A 17,711-nucleotide genomic window follows, 5' to 3' on the forward strand; every position below is an offset into this window, starting at 1 on the left:
TGCGCACATTCTATTGCGCTTTTTTACATTTTTCATTACATTTTTTAATTGATTTGAATTGATATTGGAACAATATATTGTTATACGCTCCCTATATAACTTCAAATATCTCGTAAACTATTGATATTTCGATGACCTTCACTTAATACTTTTTAACGCAGAATAAAAAAAAGGAATCGAATAGTGTAAAAAAAAATATAAAGTTCCATTTAAAAAAAAAATGCAACTGCATCTAGCGGGTGCATTGATGCATTTTCAAAAAAAGTAAGGTCATAGAAAGTTGACATTTGTTGTGCCATATAACTTTTTCCTTTATGATTTTTTTCTATTGTTACTTAAAAAAAAGTTATTACCCGCCTCCGTTTCAAGAATCACCCTGTATATATAACAAATAATAAATTATTTTATTTATATGAAATACACATTATAGTTTTATAGAATTTATTTAGAATAGAAAATACAATAAAAATATGTATTTTTAAGGAATATTTTAACAGATGGATCCGAGCCTGAGGACGAATCTGACAATGAAATTGATGCGGTGATTTATAAGTAACTATAATGACTCGGAATTATTCTTTGCCTTAATACTGAAGGGGTGTTAATGAGTCGAGAACGTTAAGAAGTCCCTTGATGCAATCAACAATGATGATGCAGCCGGTCAAGGCATTGATGGTAAATCACGCTGAAGGAGAGTAGGTGATTTAACAAAAAGGAACGTGATAGAATGACCAAATGAATAATGTTCTCATCTTTGTTCTTTTTGTATACTTTCGTTGCATTAGTGTCGACGGTGAAAAAAAAAAGAAGTCTATGAACAAATAAAATTCACGAAAATCACGTCTTTACAAAACTTTCTTTTTCTATTTAATAATTTTGTAACATGTTATATATTATAAAAAATTTTGAATATAATTAATTAATATGAAAACTTTATTTTTTGCTGACAGTAAATTAAAACATTAAAAAATGTGCTATTAAATTTAATGTAAAATATAAAAGTAATTGTGTGAAATTGATCGTTCCAACTGATCACTTAAAGTTCAATGTAATTTCTAATTGAAAATATTTTGTAGAGTTCAAAACTATTTCGATCTATCAAGAACACTTCCTCTGTAATTATAATTAACAAAAACTTCATTTCTTTATTAAATTTCGTATCGTATATATACTCGTTTATTGTTAAACTCAGTTAAATAATATTGTTTATTTGAATTCTGAGAAATCCTTAAGTCGATTATTAATTAGTATACATTTAAGAGGGAGATATAAATTTTTTCAAATATAAAAAATATTCATCTCTAAACATAATGATGAGAAGAAAATCAAGTGAAACAATAATTTTATAGAATTGAAATTAACTAATTGTGATGGTTAAGTTTCATGACTTCCGTAAACTGCATACGTGAATATGTACGATATTGATATAAAATCTATACGTCATAGTAGATGTAAACTGATTTAGTCGGATGTGTAAGATAAAGACAGACAGATAGGCAAGCAAGCAGGCAGGCAAGCAGGCAGGCAAGCAGGCAGCAAATGGGCAAGCAAGTGGGTAGGCAAACGAGCAGGCAAGCGGGCAAGCGGGCAAGCAAGCGAGCAGGTTCAGCGAAATGATCTCGGAGTGATTGCCGGCAAAGTCGGCAAAGGCAAAGTGATGGACGGTTCATGAGGAGGGTCCCGACGTTCCGTACCAAACGAGATTAATAGAGATCCGGCTGTCAGCCGGACGCCTCACCGTCTGAGCGAGATCTGAACTGGTAACACCAACCAGACGGCCAGTCTTCCCGCAGATCGCAACCTGCGTGGGCAAGAACCGATATCGTGATCGATCCTACGGTCTATAAAGTCTTCTTTGAGCAATTCATTTCCTAGGCTAGTCCGCGTATTACAACAACGTTTTATCATCTAGTCATTTCGGCAAATATTTCTAATGAGATAACGACAGTGATAATTACACGTTATCGTTGATTAACCCGATAATAAGATTAGAGAGAAGAAAAGAGAAGGAGGGAAAGAGAGGAAGAGAGAGAGAGAGAGAGAGAGAGAGAGAGAGAGAGAGAGAAAGAAAGAAAGAAAGAAAGAGAGAGAGAGAAAGAACAAATAAAGAATTTGAGTTTATCAATTGTATCGTAGAATTTTTTGTTGTTTTTTTTTCTCTATAAATAAAGGTCCATCTTTATTTTCGTACCGATGAGAATGCAAAGCACGAGGGGATGGTGGAGCGTCCTCGGCAGTTTTGCTCTGATTTTTCTCGCCAATATACGATTAGGTAGGCTATCCACACTAGCTGGTTGTGCCTGTTGCACAACCTTGTCGTAATGACAAATATTGTTTACTTTTCTATTTCTTGTTAAAGAATTTTTCTATCTTTTTTTTTTTATTTGATAAAATTTATATAAACAAATCAATTATAATTGAATGCAATATAGTTTCTTACAAGTAACTATTTATTTTTTAACGACTTAAGATTAATACTGATAGTTTTGAAATGAATGAATCGATTTTGAAAAAATTCGTTTGTTTTGTAGCTTTCAGCGAAAAGGATTCGGCGGGAAAAGCTCATACGGAGGAAGTACGGCAACATCTTTGCTGTGCGAGGCATGAGAAATTGATTGACGTCGGTTATGGTGAGTTATATTTGATTAATATTACTTTGACGAATATAAATTAAATATACGGAGAATAAACATACATCTCGTTAAGATTACGTAAGCAATTCCTTAGCGAAAAAAAAGAAAGGGATAAAAAATAAAAATTAGGTTGCATAATGCATCATGGACTCATTTACCGTTAGAAAATATGACCTTATCTTTGTTGAACACCACCGACCAAGATTATTATTGGGTGTTCAATCAATTGACGCTCGGTGTCGATGTCGAGGATGACGGAACGTCCGGTATTTTCGCATAACACATACACCCATATGAGCACACATCATCGCTAATTCGTGATTTAGAATGCCGGCTTGTTTCAACGACCAGAATTTCTTATCGGCAGATCGCTTTGACCATATCGATCGTAATTAATCATAAGAACATTTATCTTCTTCGATTCATTGACCGTAATAAAATCTTGCGAACATCGAGAGACGTCAACTTGAGAAATGAGTTAGTATGTAAGAGATTGGGGATTAATATTTCGTGGAAGTGTTATTTGTGGGTTCACTAAATTGTCGGCAATATATCATAGTTAAATACATACGTCAGTATATTTATTTGAAAAATAAATGTAACTAGAGTGTAGTTATCAATTTAAGACAAAATTTATATAAGCATTTGCTTGTACATATTTTTTGATGATTTAATAATTCAATCATAGAAATATAAATTGATAGAACACATTTTTGCACCGTGTTGACTATTTATAATTTAATTTTGTAAGAATCATTTGTTAATAATATTAATTGTTATGATTAATTTTATTTAGGACTATTTGTGTACGTGTGTCATCATTTATGTCACATTTATAATAAAACTTAGATTGTTATTAATGATATTGAATTATAATGTACGCAAAGAAATTTTAGTAATTAAAAAATTTGTTGACTATGTTTTTCATATTTTTATGAAAAATCAATTTAAAATTTTCAATTTATATATCCAAAATACAGCAGTCACAGTACTTCATTATCTGCATATAGAATGTTAATATAGAATATTCATTCAATGGATATTTCAATATTTATAAAATTATGACCAAATATTTATGATTTTTATATTCGTTTTTTTTTCAGATTTTAATGCATATAATTTTTTTTTAGGAATATCTGGAGAAGTTATACAAATTGATATCGGACATTGTCGAAAGCTCTGCCCTCGACATGTTTCTGACGACCCCGGTGATGCTAGCAAACCGGCTGTTCAGGTAAATATTTTCAATTAAATCAGGAAATATTTTTTAACGTAAATCAACAAAACGCAGAAAAATTAGTTAATACAAAAATTTGCTTAAACAATATTTAATTTAATTTTTAAAATATTTACAATTTATATGATAATTTGAAGAAATTTTTAAAAATGAAATTTACAGTAAAAACTCCTAATATTTAATTTACTACAAAATAATGAAATAAATTTCCTCTATGATTTGTGATTGCAATCTTATTAATATTTTAAGCAAAATGTTATTAAATGTTATCTTAAGAATATATTTAATAGAACTAATCTAATAAAATGACGATTAAACGATGATAATGAAGATGTTAAAGGAAAGATTTAGAAGAAAAATAAAAGATATTTTAGGTATATATTGAAGCAGGAATGTAGCAGCATTCGAGAGGGCCTACGTGACTATGCGTAATCTGTGACTCATATTCGCGGGATGCACCAGGTGCAAAAACACCGTGCGGCTGATTGCCGCATCAGGTTCCATACGAACAAAAAGCCCATCCTGCCGGATTGAAGTTTATCGAACCGGTCCATGAGTCTCATTCGAATTCCACGCTCTGGAGTCTTTTGGTTGTTTGAAAATGGGGAATGGCTCCTTGCTAGAGTGATTTTGTTTGAAAATAAATCAGAAAATTGCTAAAGATTTTGCGTAGTAAGAAAAGTTAAAAAGAAAAAAGGAAAAAGAAAATGAAAAAAGGAAAGAAAAGAGAAGAAAAGAAAAAAATAATATCGGCAGTTAGGTGATCATTGAGCTCGTCAAAAAACAAGTCAATTTCAATAATAAGTGGTCCTATAAAGTCAAAACTAATCTTATCGAAAGTCTCATTTGATAAGAAAATATTTTGAAGATTTTTTTAACGCTAGAAAAAATCGAAAATGTATAAAAAAAAAAAATTAATTAGAAGAATACTATACGTATATCTACATGTACGATGAAAAATTTGTAAAAAATTTAAATATGTCTTCAATAATAACAAATTTTTATGTTGACTTATTCAACTAATGTAAATAATATCCAAATTATTATTTGAATCCTTGAATAAGCTTAATGTCATTATTTTCAAATAATTATAATTTCACAATCAGAAAAATATTGAATCGTTTGAATTTACGATCATGTATTTCTATAAATCAAAATATAAAGATAAAGAAGAAACAAGAAAAATAGAGATCTGATCACAGCGTGCAGTACATGCAGGCATATTTCAAAGTTCGGTTTCGAAAGAATTTTGATATTAAGAGGAGTATATATAATTTGAGAGTCCAGTAATATCGGCCGATTATGCCGAGGGCTATGAAGGGTGAAGAAAGGACTGGAACGTATTGCAGATTTATGACTCATGAGTTTGACCAATCCAGAAGCTGGAATGTGGCCACGCCAGATATCGCGCGATCCAACAATCTGAACGATTCTACCAACAACTCAAACCATTGATGAGGGTTTGATGATGTTTTTTAACTATAAAAAAAAATTATTCATTTTTTTACTCAAAAAAAAAAAGAACAATTTAAAAAAATATTAATACAATAGAAATACAAGTAAAGAATTTGGAAAGTAATGTAGAAATTATACAGATAAATGATCATTTTGAACGAAATAGTAAAACAAAGGAAAATATTATAAATGATAAAAATAATTATTTAATATTATCGTTTTCCTTAAAAAAAAAGAAATATAATTATGTCGGTCGGTATAAAGGTAATTTCCTAAGTTATCGTGAATATTAAAAATACATAATTAAACATATTAAGAATGATATATATAATGAATTTTTTATTTCAAAATAAAAATTTTTCATTTCAAAATAACAATTAAACTAAATAGTTAGAAATAAAGTAATGAATGATAATTTAAAAAACTAATTTACATTATTTTCTATGTTAATTTTTAAAATTTATGTGCAATCATATTTAAAACAATATTTATGAAATTAAATTCAGAAAATAATAATAATCTTTAAAAATAAATTAATTTTAGACAAAAATGCGTTGGATTTACGTTCGCTATACCACTGTTAGTATTTTTGAAATTTAATAAAACAAAATTAGAAAAAGACATCTTCATAAAAAAATCATAATATAATATTTATATACGTTGTCAACCAATGGGCTTGTACCAATGATAACTATTAGGTCATTAAGTATGAAATGTCGGATTACCTAAGGCCTCAAGTTTGATACCAGATATCTCCGATATTTCACTTCGATCGTCCTTTATTTTTTTTTGCATTAAGAAGGTTCGCCATCTGGCTTTTAGATGCACCCTTTTGCTTTTAATAGTCTATCGTATTGTCGTCTGGAAGTTAAATATTGTAAGCCATGGATAAGACAAAATTGTGAGTTATTTTCGAATATGAGTTCCGTCGTGGAACTAATGCAGCGCAGGAAAGCCGAAATGTCAACGAAGTGTTCGACAAGGATGTGGCTAACGAACGTACAGTATTTCGATGGTTCAAAAAATTCCGATCTGGAGATTTTGATCTTTAAAATGAACCACGAGGGTGGCCTAAGAGCAAGGTGGATGACGACCAACTGAAAGCTGTAGTGGAAGCAAATCCATCTGAAACGACGCGTGGACTAGCAGCAAGGTTTGAAGTTATCATCCCAACAATATTAAGTCATCTGAAAGCAATTGGAAAAGTAAAGAAGCTGGATAGGTGGGTTCCGCATGAGTTGAGGGAGTGTCAGCAACGGAACCGCTTCGAGGCTTGCTGTTCTTTGGTATCAAAACTAAAAGGCGATCCATTTTTGCACCGAATAGTCACGTGCGATGAAAAGTGGATACTTTTTGAAAATCGCAAGCGTTCCGCACAATGGTTGGCCAAAGATGAAGCGCCAAAGCACACCCCAAAGCCGAATATACACCAAAAAAAACTAATGGTGTTTGTTTGGTGGTCAAGTGCGGATGTTATACACTATAGTTTTATGAGAGCTGGACAATCGATAACGGCGGACCTCTATTGTGAACAGTTAGAAGAAATGATGAGGCAGCTGCAAATTAGGCAGCTGAGATTGGTCAATAGGGACAGACTAATCCTCCTGCAGAAGAACGCTCCACCACACGTTGCAAGATCGACGTTACTTAAACTACAGGAACTGGACCTGGAAACACTTTGTCACCCACCATACTCGCCAGATCTCGCGCCAACCGATTACCATTTTTTCCGAGCTTTAGACAATTTTTTTCAAGGAAAAATATTTAATTCCCAACATGCGGTAGAAAATGTCTTTCGCGATTTTATCACCAGCTGCTCTCTAGATTTTTTCGCTAGCGATATTAATAAGCTATCGTTAAAATGACAACGTTGTATTGATAGTTTAGGTGCATATTTTGATTAATTATATTATTTATTGCCCGAGATATAATAAACCAAACTTTCGGTCTCAAATCCGACATTTCATACTTAATGACCTAATATTTATCATTGATATCATTGGTATTTATTATTGGTTACTGAATTCTCCATTGATTAGATTTAAAGGGGGTAATTCATCCCTTAACAAAATGGATAATATTAATAATGAATTAACAGGGACATGAGCAATACTTCCTCAACGAGATCCAATTATAGCAGAATTATGGAATCAAATAATGATTTTGATAGCAGTAGTGATAAAAATATCGAAAATTTAGTTGTTGAACGGAGAAGAAATCGTATTTCAATAGTAAACAACAAGATAGGCTTAGAAAAAAATGAAATTTTAATAAAACTATATGAAGTAGGTAAAACAATAACCAAGGCAGCGCAAATATCAGGTATTAATAAAAATACAGCTTATAATGCATTGAGACGTTACAAAAATGATATTTGTGTTGTATTAAACAAAAAACGAGGTGGTAAAAGAATATTCATACTGACCGACGAAGTTTTAAACTATATTGAATTAATAATAGAACGCAATCCAGCAATTACATTAAAAAATATTAAAAGTGAATTTCTCAAAAAGAAAAACGTAAATCTTACATTAGTACTACATCAATTTTCAACGCATTGAAAACTTTGAAAATAACTCTTAAAATGGCAGATTTTTAATCTTAGTTCAATAAATTATCATTCATTATTTTATTTCCAACTGTTTTTTTTAATTGTTATTTTAAAATGAAATAATGTTAATTTGAAATGAAAAATTGTTATTTTAACCTGAAAAACCTATATATATATATTAGGGTTGGTCAAAAAAATGACTTTTTTTTTTTCAAGTGCCACGAAAAAATGGGTTGCTAGACACCTTGAAAAAATTCTCACCAAATATGAGCTCTTCATTTTAATAGGAAGATCCTCCGCATCGCAGTTTTTTACTTTTTTTCCAGTCCAATAGATTAAAATTCATACCTCATTATTTATTTATTGTACAAAAAAATGTTCTAGGCGAATTTTGAAGGAAATTTAATGCTCTACAAAAAAGGTATCTTATATTTTTTCCGTAAATCTCACCATTTCAATGATATTGAAGATTTAAATTTGATGATTTCTAGACAAATCTCATTTTTGTTTATGAATTTTATGACTCGACAATAAATGACTATTAAAAAGAGCACAATAGAAATTTTTTGTAGGAAACTAACTGCTCTATAAAAATGGTGTCTTATGTTTCGGCGATCAAATTAAGCATTCAAAAAGATATTCATCATCAAACTTTCATGTGTACTGATTTCTGTCTCTGAATATCTTTTGAACGCTCAATTTAATCGCCAAAACATAAGACACCATTTTTATAGAGCAGTTAATTTCCTACAAAAATTTGTATTGTGCACTTTTTAATAGTCATTTATTGTCGAGTTATAAAATTCATAAACAAAAATGAGATTTGTCTAGAAATCATCAAATTTAAATCTTCAATATCATTGAAATGGTGAGATTTACGGAAAAAATATAAGATACCTTTTTTGTAGAGCATTAAATTTCCTACAAAATTTGTCTAGAACATTTTTCTGTACAATCAATAAATAATGAGGTATGAATTTTAATCTATTGGACTGATAAAACAATAAAAAATTGCGATGCGAAGGATCTTCCTATTAAAATGAAGAGCTCATATTTGGTGAGAATTTTTTTAAGATGTCTAGCAACCCATTTTTCCGTGGCACTTGAAAAAAAAAAAAGTCATTTTTTTGACCCACTCTAATATATATATAAATATGTATATATTTAATAGTATATTATTTAAATTTTACGCGTGCACGTAGAGAATAATTTGATTTTATACGTATCTTTTTAAATCGATTGTAAAGTGACTTTATAATAATTTAACACTAATATTAAAAAGAAATAGTAAGAATTTATTTTTGATACTAAAGAAGTGCTATTTTTTTCATTGCCTTTATTATAATCTAGAAAAATAATTTTCTATTATTTATTAATAGAGTAATAGAAACTAATTACAATAAGAACTTTTGGTATACGCTTGAGTTTAATGAGAGAAGATCTAAAGAAACAGATCCTGTTGAGAGGATAAGTATTTGGAGTGTTCCTTCGTGTATCGCTTCCTTGCTTGGGTGGAGAAGGTTATTTTCGTCACGTAATGCAATCCGATTGGTGTATTTACGATCTTGTAGCTCACCCACGCTTCTCTCCAGGAGTGAGAAACAAGTCGGGAAGATGTTGGTGTTGCACGCGATATGCAAAGGAGAAGAGAGAAGAAAGGAGAGAGGGCTGCTTCAGGACGATATGTTTTGCGTCCTTGGAAGGTCGAATCGTCTTGGGTCAGCAAACGTGGGCGCCAGCCTGTCCACATACTAAATCCCAAGAATCACGTTCCTTTAAGATTCAGAAGAGCAAATGATCCATATGAAAAATAATACATTATAATATCCCTAAGAGAAAGAAAACAAATAATTATTGAGTCTATTTTCATATTATAGGAAATATAAAAAGAGTGGTTATAACATATAACGTGATTAACATGATACGTTCACACGAGTCACGCAAGAGTTTTATTATCAGTATTTTTAAAATCCTTAAGATATCTTTTTTTCAGGGCACCATAACAGCTTTTTGAGTCTTTGAGAATTCCATCTTTCTCCTTTATAAGTTCCTAACTATATTTATACGTGATAGATTTATATTAGTTCCAAAAAATAAACACTTCATAATTTTGTATAAATTATTGAACGATTAAGATAATCATAGTATGGATGATTAAGATCTATATTTTTCATGATATATTGTTAGAGACTAAAAATATTTGTTGTAATATTTGTAGAGATGTTCACAAGATGGTCACTGTCGACCAAGGGCTGCTAGACTGGAAAGAGTATCCACATTGCAGGGAGTTCGTATTATCGAGGCTGTTGATGCTTGTGAGTGTTCTTCAGATTCCTTTTGTAAAAGAGAATCCTATACGCATCTTTTACATTCTGGTACACCGTATCAAGTCGTTATCGATGTTGGGGTTTGCATAGGACACTGTGTCAAAGGTATTGTAAATGAATATCTACAAAAAACATTGTAATCATATGAAATATTTTTCCAGAACAATATTTTGTTAGTGATTGGAAAATAATTATTTATATTTAATTTTAATTTATAATTAATTTTTTTATTGAATTATTTTGAAGTTCGTGTTCACCATTTGTTTCTATTGTATAAAATGGCATTGTATAATTTCTTAATATACACTCATGATTATTGTATTGCATCAATCTAATAAAATTATAATATTTTATTAAAATAATCATAATATACTTATAATATAATATTTTATGTATGTTTTGTTTTTTGTTTTTTTAAGATCTTGGTTGCAAACCTACAAGAAATAACACAGTCAGCGTTAAAGGACCAAATGGTAAATAAAATGTAAACGAAATATCATTGGAAATCTTAATGTAAATAATATTTAAAAAATTGTTATGTTATCAAGGAGACGAAGTGTATCCAGTTATTGAGAAATGCAGTTGCGTCGGTAATTGTCATCGAATGGATCACATGGAAAAAGTGTTGGATTTCAGTGAAGTTGAGATTAAAGAGGGTACTAATACGACCGATGTCAAACCTATAATCAGAGTAAGTGGTATCAAATAAATCTTCAAAGGATTGTTCAATTGATCTTAAAACGATATTGTTTCTGATTATATTTGTCCAGGAAATCAATGTTGGTCAATGTGTTGGAGGTTGTCCTGGAAATGAAACAGAAACTTGCATTTTACGTGACAAACGAGACCCATCCAGATGTTTAGCTGGTCTTTATTCCAAACAACATACTTGCACACCAGCAAGATTCAAAGTTCACGAGTACAGGTAAACACATTTTTATTGAATAAAAATATATATCTAAAAAAAGAAAATATTTTAACACGATAAACATTCTTTTAGAACTCGACGAGGATCGAAACGCGAAGTGATACAGATAACGGAATGCATTTGCGTATAAAAAGAATCATCGTCGAAAGAGATATTAATTTTTTGATCAACAAGAAAAAATAAGAATCGAAGACGAAGATGTTCTTAGGATAGATAATATCCTTTCACGTTTAGCGAATAAACGAGATGTTAGGATCCATCTACTTTTATTTTTTATTTTTTATTTCAATTTATTTTAGATCTGTTATTTAGTTACGTGGCTAAGAAATTTTCTAATGTCTTCTTTTCTAAAGAGAATTAATTAATTAAATTCACTAATTTAATTAGCAGGATGATCATTGTCGTAGCATGTAATAGTTGTAATGATTTATAGGCAAATAATAATGAATTATTTTCAAATAAATCTTTGAAACTTTTTCATCTAAGAATAAGAAATGTTATATCCTTATATCATGCCAAACGTATAATATATATATATATATATATATTTTATAGTTATGTATATTTTATATATACGTATATTTTACGTAAATGATGTACTTACACAGTACGTCTATCAAATAAACATATATTTTACATAACTCTCTCATCTCTCATCTCTCTCTCTCTCTCTCTCTCTCATCTCTCTCTCTCTCTCTCTCACTCTCTCTCTCTCTCTCTCTCTCTCTTTATCATAAATATTTATATTAGTCAGTTCCAAAAGTTTCTTGTTTTTTCTTAGTTTCTTTGACATGCATAATAATTTTTATTTTATTTTATTTCATTCAGTCTAACGTGATATATTTTCTTCTCTTACTTTTCTCTATAAAAAAATATATGACTCATTGTCAGTAAAGATAACAGAATAGAAAATTTTATTCATGTAAAATTAAATAATGAAAAAAAAGTAATAAGCTTTTGGGACAATCTAATGGATTATTAATATTATAAAATATCTAATATATATATAAATAATATAAAGGAAATTAAAACTTAATTGTTACTCCTGAATTCAAGTGTTAGGATATCTTATATCTTATATATGTACGTACTTACTTGTTTAGTATGAGTTCTCGTCGCATACGTTATTCCCAAGCAATGCAGTTAAAAGTAAAAGACCGAAACTAAATGAAATTCGAGGCGGCAGCCTCGATACGCGAGGAAAGAAAACGTGGGCGAACGGTTCATAAAAATACGCTCGTGACTTGTGATCAGTCATCGCCCTCGCATTAAAATAAAAAAATAAAAAATAACAAATAAAAAATAAAAAAATAAAATAAAAAAGAAGAAGAAGAAGTAGAAGAAGAAAAAGCAACGAATTATCTAAAACGTTCATCCACCTAAATATCGTGTCGCGGGCATAGCTCGATGCTTACGAATCCGTAGAATTTAGGAAACGTCGTGCTTTTTATAATAGCTTGGCACTGTCATCATCGCTTTGCCATTTCTATCGTCTCAATAACACATACACACATACATACACACATACAAATGTAAGAGAAGGGGTGTCTCAAAAATCACTTCACCCAGAACAGAAAAGTACAAAACAAAAGATCGTTTTATTAGTTTATTAATAGATTTAGAATATTTTCTTTTTTTTCAAACATGAATTTTCATTTACAATGTTGTTAACAAAGTATGGGGCCTACAATACCGTCCCCTCCTATTTTTAAATGATAAATATATATTTATCATTTATCTGTTAGGTAAATCGACTCTTAGGACCACAAATATTTCATTTATTTATGAGATATTATTTAAAATTCATACAAACAAGATTTTGATAGCAATAATAATTTCTACATAAGAGTAATAATAACAGTCAATTGGACAAAAGTGTATACAATTAAATTATTTCCTAAAATATTAAATATGAACTAAATTTGTACTTAAATTGATCAACTTTTTTTCTAAAATTTCTAATAATAATAATAATAATAATAATAATAATAATAATGAAACAGAAGTAAACTGTGAAATACCTTTTACAGATTTTTTAGCATAAAGATTAAGAAAATAAAGATGTAGAAATGTTGTTTTGACACTGGGTTAAAGGGCCAAGGTGTGTTGTCGTTGTTGACAATTATGTGGATAAGTTGAGGACTTGCATATATGTCGTTGGCTCTGTATATATAAATGAGTATGTGTGTAAAAGAAAGAGAAGCGCCAATATCGAGCGGGGAGTAATGCGGGGGAAGGAACAACTCCCGGCATAGCATAAAGGTGACTCCTCGCAGCGAAAACCTCCCATATGCCACTTAGCGTCCCGTTGAGTTCGGCAAAGTGTCCGGTGAAGCAGAGCTATCCGTTCTTTTTTTCGAACGAGACTAACAGAAAAGCAACACGGTGTATTTTGATATTTCTTCCTTGTTTCGTAATCAATCTAGAAGTGTCCAATTCAGGATTATTTCTTGTATCACATATATACGTATAATCAATATAGATTATATTTAAGGGTGAGTTATCTGAATAGAAACATCGAAACATATCTTCGTTGCTAATGAATGTACGAAAATGTTCATCTCCGATGAACCGATTATACATTTATATAAACAACTAATATAACATTTTGTGCTACCATTAGAAAGCAGATTTGTCGTTCCGAAGATCGAAAGCCAACCGTTCGAAAGGATACATTTAGGTGTTCATGTTTATCACTTCGAAGATATCATTACATGTTTATTACTAAAGGATTTCTTCTTTGTTTCTAATCAAACTTAAGACGTATCGATGAAGACGCGAAGTGCATTGTCGCTATTGTTAGTGATACCAATGATGTCATTGTCAATGTATCTTTCTCCTAGAGAGAAAGACACATATCCCTTAGATATTTTTAAGGATAATGATACAAATTTGGAAAAGACGGAAGAGTGGTTAACTTCGTCTTTCAGTAAACCCAATGAAGAAAATGAAAGTGGTAACGAGAAGAAACGGGAAGATGAATTAGAAAAGTTGAAAAAGGTCCGACTTAATTTATAACGTTTCTTCTTTTCTTTTTTTTTTTATGAAAATATATTACAGAAAATTATAATAAAATTACAGATCTTTGGTATTCGTGGCCAGGGTGATAAATTGGCTCATCATAAGGTACCGCCACAGTTCATGATGGAACTGTACAATACTATTGCCGATGAGAGTGGTGTCACACGAGGACGAAACCCTTATAACGCTAAAGTCGTACGGAGTTTCATTGAGAAGGGTAAATTGTTATTTTTTAACACGTACAACTTTGATCCTTCTTATATATACTACTAGTCAAATTAATTTAAACAATTATATTTTTGTGCAAGAGTGTACTTTGTGCAAGAAGTACAATTGTGCAAGATGCATACTTACAAAAATATTTACATAACATAGATGCGTTGCATTGAAAAGTTTTGTTTATTTTTATAAATAAAAGATTTTTGTCGAGACTCAAAACTTTTCAACCCTTCCACATATTTCTTTTTCCTACGCGATAATTTGCTTAGAAAAAACAAGTAAGTACAAGTAGTAATTGTAATTATTTTTATTTCGCAGATACCTCCTTATCTCATTTTTATTTCTTTAACATATCCGGCCTGGAAGTAAACGAGTCGGTTTTGGAAGCCGAATTACATCTTTATAGAAAGAAAATACCCGCGAAAACGGAGCCGCCACCGACACTTACGATGCCGTATTATTTGGTAAGTGTCGAAGAAATTTAGTGATTTTCCTTGTTTGATTTTCACGTTTTACAAGAAAATCATTTCTTATCAGTTAAGAGTTTATCAAGTATTGGATGAGAGAAGTCTGGCTGAACCGAGTCGTCACAAGTTGCTCAATATTCATTATTTTGAGGCACATACTTTTGGCTGGCAGGTAAGTAACCTTCGAAAGCAATTTTTTATTTCTATGATATCATATTTAACACTAAATTTACCACCATTTTCAGTATACCTATTTCTATCACACCAGTCAAAATAACTTCCTGTCTATTGAGGCTTCCAGTCTTTATTTACTCTTAAAATATAACAAAAAAAAGTTGAACAATATTAATTTTAATAGATAAATGGATTTATAGACATTTTCAAATAACAAAACCCTTAATTGTTTACAGTTTGTCGGTCGTAATTTCTACATATGTAGATTTTGCTGTGTGTACACTTTCCACATACACTTTTTTGCATGTATTGCAAATATTTGCAGTTGTATTGTTACTCCTATTAAATATCCTATTTAACATCATATGCGTGCCATTTGTAATTGGTATATCAGTTTCGTGTGGTTTTTGCTTTGAAATCTGATATTCTCAAGCTAGTTCTTCTGCTAATTGAAACAGAAGGTCTTTCCGAGAGATATTTTCTGTTGTATTTTTGTACAATATCCAGCTGCTCCAATTTCATTTTATCACAGAATTTTTTCATAGAAACATGCACCAGTCATTTGACTGGTACTGGTATAAGTGTCCATGACAAAAATTATATTTGTTACAAATAGATATAAAGTGACATTAAGTTCATAAAATGTATTCTCTACTTATAGCTACAAAAGTCATAACATCATTTCGGAAATCAGATGTTACATGCTGTAGGAATTTTCAATTAAAATGGTATTAATCTAGTGTTAATTATATTACATTATTTAAACACTGAAATTAATTTTTCTAACAAATTAAAATACTTGAATAAATTGAAAAGTGTTGAGGTCTATATAGAAACAATTTTTTCTTACTATCAAATTGACTTTTATTTTGAAAATAAATTTTGTTGAAACTCAAAACTTTACAACTCACACTCGTGCACACCCTACTTTTTGATCAATTTATTTTCCTAACCAATTGAAATTAAATAGACATAAAAAAATAGAAAAAAATCTATTATGGTTAAAGGTTAAAATGATGAAAAAGACAATTATAACGTAACTTTATAGGTGTTAAACGTCAAGGAAGCGGTGTTGTCCTGGGTGAATAGCGATCCAAATCTCGGTCTATTGGTGACAGTTACAACTTTATTCGACGACGAGGTAAACGTCGAGTTTTCTCGACGAAGTGAATCTCGACACAATAAACAACCAATTTTAGTTCTCTTCAACGACGATGGTAAAGAGAAGCGATCTGGAATGAAAATCGTCCCGGAGTACTATATGTATGGAAATAACGATGATATACGTTTTGCTGGTGAGGATGATAAAATCGATGTGGAGGAAGAAAAAACGAAACATGTTCAAAGACAGAGAGAAGAGAAGAGCGAGTTGGAATATCCTTTGTTAGTACAGAGACACGAGAAGGAAATGTTTACGAGAATGAAGAGGAAACACAAGGGGTCCGAATCAATTTGGCGGGAAGATTCTGTGGAACGTGATAGACGAGATACAAATTACATTCGAAAATGTCCTAAGAAAATAGTTTCACACAGGACGAAAAGGAGACAAGTTTTAACCTCGATGGAAATTTACGAGAGAGCTATGTTGCGCGAGAAATTAAGTGAAGTATCCGACAAAGCTAATAGGAATCAAGGCAGAGAAAGAAGATTAACGAAGAGACAAAGTCCCACGTGGAGACATAAAAACACGACTGCCTGTTCGAGATACGAGCTTTACGTTGATTTCACGGAAATTGGGCTTTCTTCCTCTATAATTGCCCCGAAAGGATACTCCGCTTATCACTGCAAGGGACTTTGCCAGTCACCATTAAGTCAAGAACAACAACCAACAAATCATGCCACTGTACAAGGTATCGTTCATTCAATGGGTTTGGTGGATGGTGTTGAAATGCCTTGTTGTGTACCTACAAAATTGCTCAGCACTACCATACTTTTCTACGACGATAACGAGAACGTTATTTTGAAAACGTACGAGGATATGGTTGCCGATCGTTGTGGTTGTCATTAGTTTAGTAGAGCTCAATGTTTTGTAATTCTTTTCCGAAATTGTTAGATTTTTTCCTGAAATCAGTTCAGGCCAACGGAACGTAAACACAAATGCAGTGATCGTACGAACTACTTGTGAGTGTTACTCAGAATTTACGAAGAATTATGTTTAACATAAGAAAATTAAAATTAAATGCTACAATTTTTGAGGAAGTTTCGTTGGATATTCCAAATTGAAAGTCTTAAGATAAATATGATTATTATAAATGATTATTAAAAGATGATTTTATTACCTCTACAATATCAAGAGTTATATATTCGTATTGATCGTTTTAAGTCGATCAAATCTTATCTGTAAATAAGAACATTCCTATGACTGCATTAACATGCGAGCAAACGTTTACACACACATACACGCACACAAACGCTCGCACGCACGTGCACACACATTGTAATGTAATCTATTGTAATTGTTATAAAATGTATCACTGTAAATTATTATAATCATAGTTCATAGATATTAATAATGAAATTTAATTTGTATTTATATATATACATATATATATATATATATATATATATATATATAAATATCTCGTGATAGCTACATTAGAGAATAATTTATAGCTATACAGTATATAATAAATGATATTTAAACAGACACAATCATTATTATTTTTAATCATTATTATTCTTTGTCCCTTTTGATTCTC

General features: G+C 30.7%; 2 protein-coding genes across 3 annotated transcripts; both read left to right on the forward strand.

Annotated features, from left to right (window-relative positions):
• The first annotated feature begins 1,653 nt into the window (after positions 1-1,653).
• LOC107068811 (uncharacterized) lies at positions 1,654-11,594 on the forward strand. Of its 2 annotated transcripts, XM_015325589.2 has the most exons (8): positions 1,654-2,272; positions 2,532-2,630; positions 3,764-3,867; positions 10,095-10,308; positions 10,623-10,676; positions 10,752-10,894; positions 10,974-11,128; positions 11,204-11,594. In XM_015325589.2, the coding sequence occupies exons 1-8, from the start codon at positions 2,194-2,196 to the stop codon at positions 11,259-11,261; spliced, it is 906 nt and encodes a 301-aa protein (XP_015181075.1). In that variant the 5' UTR covers positions 1,654-2,193; the 3' UTR covers positions 11,262-11,594. The 2 variants fall into 2 exon arrangements, with proteins under 2 accessions (XP_015181075.1, XP_089029926.1); XM_089173800.1 differs by lacking the exons at positions 1,654-2,272; positions 2,532-2,630 and adding an exon at positions 2,973-3,110.
• Positions 11,595-13,335: 1,741 nt separating this feature from the next.
• LOC107068816 (bone morphogenetic protein 7) lies at positions 13,336-17,582 on the forward strand. Its single transcript, XM_015325597.2, has 6 exons — positions 13,336-13,626; positions 13,755-14,131; positions 14,213-14,369; positions 14,690-14,835; positions 14,909-15,010; positions 16,061-17,582. The coding sequence occupies exons 2-6, from the start codon at positions 13,901-13,903 to the stop codon at positions 17,018-17,020; spliced, it is 1,596 nt and encodes a 531-aa protein (XP_015181083.1). The 5' UTR covers positions 13,336-13,626; positions 13,755-13,900; the 3' UTR covers positions 17,021-17,582.
• Positions 17,583-17,711: the final 129 nt, after the last annotated feature.

This window comes from Polistes dominula, unplaced genomic scaffold (genome assembly GCF_049000335.1).
Source record: "Polistes dominula isolate Pdom_NZ unplaced genomic scaffold, Pdom_raw_medaka contig_28, whole genome shotgun sequence".
Taxonomy (NCBI): Eukaryota; Metazoa; Arthropoda; class Insecta; order Hymenoptera; family Vespidae; genus Polistes; species Polistes dominula.